The sequence below is a fragment of the Notothenia rossii genome (assembly GCF_949606895.1).
Source record: "Notothenia rossii genome assembly, chromosome: 4".
Lineage (NCBI taxonomy): Eukaryota > Metazoa > Chordata > Actinopteri > Perciformes > Nototheniidae > Notothenia > Notothenia rossii.
This window is the reverse complement of record NC_136902.1, coordinates 89,838,009-89,844,326: the sequence shown is the minus strand read 5'-3', so window position 1 is coordinate 89,844,326 and position 6,318 is coordinate 89,838,009. Positions and strand designations below refer to the sequence as shown.

Here is a 6,318-nt window from a genome sequence, read left to right as displayed (position 1 = left end):
TATTATTACTTTTTAAGACGGATAGGCAGCCTCATAAGACTTTGCTACAAGAGAGAGCTCAATGGAAGAAAATGTGTCATATTGACCAGGAAGAGAAACAAGCCAATCAGGTTCCCACACACCGCTGTAGAGGCCGAAAGCATGACCTGATATCTAAAACAGCAAGGCTAGTGTTCTTGCTCGATGAAAACTGGTCACTGTGCCCTGGTAGAAGCGGACCAATGAGTCTACGGGGGCGTGTGGCGCAGTGGGTTAGTGCGTTGGTGGTCGGATCAGGGGGACAGGTTCAAACCCCACTGCAGTCAGCATGTCGTTGTGTCCCTGAGACACTTCACCCCAAGTTGCTCCTGTGGGGATTGCCCACTGTACTGAATGTATGTAAGTTGCTTTCGATAAAAGCGTCTAACAAGTAACATGTAATGTAATATCTACCGTTTGAGAAAAGGATGGCTTTCGCATCGAAGTACCAAAAACACCAGATGACTCGTGCTAACACTGATTGACGTGCATTGACTGCATATGCAAAAATGCAACATCAGTTTCTTTGGTCACATGGGAACAAGTTATAATCACAACAATGACACATCACTGTCTTTGTTGATGACCTTGGAAGTTGACTTTCCGTCCACTTGATTAAAGTAAGACCAATAGCCACTATCTTTTAGCTCTGTTTTTGGTCTCTACCAATCTCACAACCTGTTGGATTTTAGAGGAAAAACGTATTTTGTATTCAGATTCATCCGTCGTTTAAAAGCCTATGACAAGTGAAATCCTCGTCAGAAGAGATCTGATTGGTTATGAGATTGCATTTCAGCCAATGTGTTCTACCCTTTTTTTGCTCTTCACACCGGCTTTGTGTCTGGATTTAACCAAAGCATGCTCAAACATGATTGGTTAACTACATTGATACCCATACTGACATCTTGTCCTGTTGCCGACAGATTCTGCCTTCAAGTGCAGCTGTTTGGAGAGATAAGGTGTCTGTAAACTCCTGAGGGGAATATAGGGCACTCTGACTGCTTCATGCTCCACAACGTCCACCTGTTAGTCAGTGTGCGGTTTGATAATGAGCAGGTAGTCAGTTGCTTTTAGAGCTATTTAATTGAAAACAGCTGCAGCCAATAGCACGATCCAATACGCGCCGCTCATTATTAAGCAGAATTGCTCCTGTGAGTGTTTTCATAAAAGGTTGTATAGCCTCTGTCCACATTGCACCTTTTCTGAGTGGCAGCTTATTTTTCAATTGTTCCGACAAATTGAAAATATTTGCACCTTTGAGGAAAGCAACTGTGACGTGGCTGTATAGAAACTGGAGGATACGTTTTTTTTTCTCCATGTTTTCCATCATGAGACTGTCATAACAAAGACTGAAAAGCCCATTTGTCTGAGCAAATCGGCAAGGCAGACACTGAGTGTTTCACTTTTATCTCCATGCGCGTATCGTCCTCCACGCTCCACAGCTGTCAGGTTGAGTGTTTAAGCTCATTGAAACCGCCTAAGAGCAAACATCTTCCAGTTTATGTTCATGATGAAAAAAAAACAATATCAAACAAATAGCTCACACAGATAATAAAAGGCAACGGGGCAAAACAAGTCAGGTGTTGTGAAAGCGGTGATATGTTGTCAGGATATCGGTGTCATAAAAACATTTTAAGGAATATTAGGAGTGTTTTTTGATTGAACGCTGGGAGGAGGCTCTCACCAGCTCCTACCAGGCAAAGGAGCTTGTGTACACAGGCCTATTGTAGCAAGGTCGTATATATAAGCAAATGTGAGCGTTTATTTGTGCGGGTAGACGAGCACTACAAGTTGGTGAAATGAGTTTCCTCAAGTCCATTGAGGACCTTTTTATACAGTCTGTAAAGACCTGATTCGTAACGACAGCTGAGCCTTCCTGTCCACAGCAAAAGACCATGGCTAATTTTAGCAGATATATTACTGTTCTTTTACCAGGAAAACATATTTTGTGTATTTGCTTTGATGTTCCTACAGTAGCCTGCATTTAAAGGGGCCCTATTTTTGCACATTTTCAGGTTCATATTAGTATTTAGTATCTCTACTGGGACATGTCTCCAATGCGTTAACGTTCAAAAAGCTCTTTATTTCTCTCATGCTACCCTCTGTCTGATACCAGAGCCCAGTCTGCTCTGATTGGTTAGCTGGCAGGCTCTGTCGTGATTGGTCGACCTCTTAGAAATGTCCCGCCCCTTGGCCTATAATGTAAACAAAGGCGTCCAATCAATGCGTTTCGGTGAGGTGGTGGGGGGGGGGGGGGGGGGAGTGTGTGGGAGAGAAACTGCCTCTGGAGGGAACTTTGTGATTTTAGTCTTTGCAGACCATTTACATGCACTAAACCTTTATAACTCACAGGAAAGGGAAACCCCCCAAACACATAACAGAGATTTAACAATTCAACTTGGGTCCACAGTGTAGCCTGCCTGCTTTGAAAGAAATAGCCTAGTACAAATATTTATCAAAATTAATGAGGCGATGATTGTGTGATGTTAGAACTTCTAACACAGACGTCCAATCACGTACAATGTGTTGGAGCGCTAGCCAATAGAAGCGAGAGTGTTACAGGGGGATGTCACTGTGTCAGGAAGTAAACAAAGGAGTCGAATGAAAGCGTTTCAGGCAGGAACACAGGGGGCTTAGCCTTTGCAGACCGTTTACATGCACACAGTCCTATAAAACACCACAGGAGAGGGAAAACCTCAACAGGGCCTCTTTAATACAAACAACACTAGCTCTGTTAAATATCCCCTGATCTGTGGCCATGACACCATTTGTACTTCTTACATGTACTCATTTTAAAGTGTAGAGCAGAGGAGTAAAACTTTTACCTTTCATTATTTCTTTTGGATTCAGCTACTTTAATTCTTCTGAATCTTAAAATCAGTCCCTCGTCTGGGAGAGTTGTTACTGCTCTGCGAAAAAGTTCCCTTCTCAAGAAATAATTCAGGCTAGAAAGTACTAATGTTAAGAATTTCAAGACGTCACTTGAATCATTTATTTTCCTGATGAAAAATGAATCGCTGTTCGGTCTTGATTTAAGATCCCACAACGTGCACATTTCATCCGTAGATCAGAACCGTGTGAATTCATCTAAAACCACCGGCATGTGTTGATACTTCTAAAAAACACAGATTGAAAGATTGAATAGACGCCAGAGGATCAGGGTTCAGTGGCAGCCACTGAGCTGCTGCCAGGGTCTCGTTTACTGCTGTTTATCAGCAGCCCGCTAACATCTCGTCCTGCGGGACGTTAATGGCCCGACGCCAAAGAAATCAAGGTCATGAATCACCCTGTTAGTGACGGAGCAACACAGATTGCACGCGGCTACATGTGAAGCCACGGCTGGCACATGTTCTTCCTCCATCACATCTCTGACAGGCAGAGGTGGGAAGTAGTGGAGTACAAATACTTTGTTACTGTACTTACATTTCTCTGGTATCAGTACTTTACTCCACTACTTATTTTTCTGACGACTTTTTACTTTGACTTATACCTGTACTTTCTACTTCTTACATTTTGAACCCAAATACCTGTACTTTCTACTTCTCACATGTTGAACACAAATACCTGTACTTTCTACTTCTTACATGTTGAACACAAATACCTGTACTTTCTACTTCTTACATGTTGAACACAAATACGTGTACTTTCTACTTCTTACATGTTGAACCCAAATACCTTTACTTTCTACTTCTTACATGTTGAACTCAAATACCTGTACTTTCTACTTCTCTCATTTTCCAAACAGGCTGGTTCCTTTAGTTTGAATGTGTGTTTGGTGGCGTGATCATTATTATTCAGAGTCATTGCGTGCCTATTGATTTGAACACGATCCGTGTATCCATCATTTCCTGGTCTTCTCTAAAGAAGAGGGACCAATGAAAACGTTGTCATGTTGCCGTTGTTCCGCATGGAAACATTCATTAGCTAACAATGACATTATTGTTCTATTAATATAAAGGGAGGTCAGGTACTCTTTAAAACAGCTGCTAGTTATGGGTACTTTTTACTGAAGTACATTTCAAAGTCTTTACTTTGACTTGAGTAAAGAAGTTTAGTCAGTACTTCTACTTTTAAAGTATTTTTAAACACGAGTATCTGTACTTCTACTTGAGTAAAGGATGTGTGTACTTTTGCCCTCTCTGACAGGTGTAAATAACGTGTCCAGTTTTCCCAAGCGCTATTTGTGTTGCTGTAGCACTCACTGCAGACACTTGTCTTTGCATTACTCTAGTCCTTGTTAAGGCTTCCATGACTGCTTTCTGATGTGCCAAGAGCCGTGCTGGCTGTGTCACAGTGTTCTTAGTAAAGTGCCGTTGGTCACACCAGCTAAACTTGACAGACCAATTCCTCAGGGAGGAAGGTGAGGAAGAGATTCAGAGGGAGAGGGTCACAACAGGAAGGAAGAGAGATCCAGAAATATAGAAAGGCAGGTGTAAAAAGTGATAAGCACACACAGGGAACAATAAACTACCACACACTCGGAGGTGAGAACACACACACTGAAGTAAATCCCTACAAATAAGCCCACCTGTGTTCCTGTCCACACACACAGCTCTGACTTCATGCTCCATCCGTGTGCCCATGCTGTAGAACACAGCCAGGCGCTCATTGTACAAACTTAAGCAGTCGAGCACGAACAATTGCATCTGTGTTTGTGGCTGTTGCTCAGTCAGAGCGGCCTGGAATCACTGAATGAATGTGATTCCAGGATTCCATTAAGGGCCAATTTCAGATATTATTCCATATTCATAGCTACTCAACTTCCAGATTGGGCCTTAATGGAGCTGTACTTCAGTCTGATGACTTCTCTTCTGTCTACTGACATAATGAATGAAGTGTCGAGTCTATAGAAAGCTTGAGGATACACTTGAGAAAGGTGAGAAGTCACATAAATAACAGTTTAGCCGTGTGTGCCTTTATGACAAATCTGACTCTTTAGTTAACACCACTTGTGTGTATGCCTGTGTTTGCCCACATGAGTAATGGGTGTTTAATTTTAATTTTAAAGCATCATTGTATCTCATTGTCTAATTAACTGTGATGCCTTAATGTAATCACTGTAACAAATGAGATCATGTTTGGGATGACAGGTAGCCTCCATTTCTCACAAGTGGTTCGATTAGCACTAATGTTTCTCAAAATTAAAACCACGTTTCCATTAAACCCCTGTTGCTTCCTGACGCTATGAAGGCCTAACCCTAAACAGTGTTACTTTCTTTATTGAAGGTAATAAATAGTGTATATTAAACACTTTGGACTCTGCTGCATTGATTTTTGAAAGTCCCGCACTTTCTGGAAGTACAATATTAAATTGCCTGGATACCCCTTTAAAGGATGGCTGCTTTCAATGTGTGCTTCTAGGGTAGCATGCAATGTATAAGGAACTTCTAATGGTGCAATGCTAAATCTGTGTAATATCTTATCAATAATCAAACAGGTAGTTCTTCCCTCTTCAAAATCTGCTGGTTACAGGAAGAATTAATCTATTGTTGCCAAAGTCAATTTGCAATTACAAAAAAGTGCATATTAAAAGTGATTATGACTTTAACAAACGTAAGCAGTCGTGCACAAATAATTGCATCTGTGTTTCTGGCTGTTGCTCAGTCAGAACCGCCTGGAATCACTGCATGAATGTGATTGGTCCCACCTTGCCAGCCAGGTTTGCAGACGGGCTTGACGTTGATGTGGACCGGCACGCTGTGCAGCGCTCTCTTCTGCCCGCAGTCCCACGCCGTCACCTGGATCTCAAACTGCTGCTGCCGGTCGAAACTCAGCTTCTCCGTGTTCCTGATGTTACCTAGTGTGGAGAACAGAGGCTCAAAGTCAACTCAAATAGATTTGTTTTAATTTAAAGGTCACCTATTATGCAAAATCCACCTTTTCATGTCTTTTATTCAGAGGTGGGAAGTAGTGGAGTGCAAATACTTTGTTACCGTACTTAAGTACATTTTTCTGGTATCAGTACTTTACTCCACTACTTATTTTTCTGATGACTTTCTACTTCTTACATGTTGAACCCAAATACCTGTACTTTCTACTTCTTACATGTTGAACACAAATACCTGTACTTTCTACTTCTTACATGTTGAACACAAATACCTGTACTTTCTACTTCTTACATGTTGAACACAAATACCTGTACTTTCTACTTCTTACATGTTGAACACAAATACCTGTACTTTCTACTTCTTACATGTTGAACTCAAATACCTGTACTTTCTACTTCTTACATGTTGAACTCAAATACCTGTACTTTCTACTTCTTACATTTTGAACTCAAATACCTGTAATTTCTACTTC

The 6,318-nt window shown here is 41.4% G+C and overlaps 1 protein-coding gene across 1 annotated transcript in view; it reads right to left on the bottom strand.

Annotated features, from left to right (window-relative positions):
* LOC307034963 (calsyntenin-2-like) overlaps positions 1-6,318 on the bottom strand; it is a 347,358-nt gene that overhangs the window by 114,606 nt on the left and 226,434 nt on the right. The window contains 1 exon segment of the mRNA XM_079673887.1: positions 5,666-5,815. Within this exon segment, the coding sequence (XP_079530013.1) occupies positions 5,666-5,815 (150 nt within the window).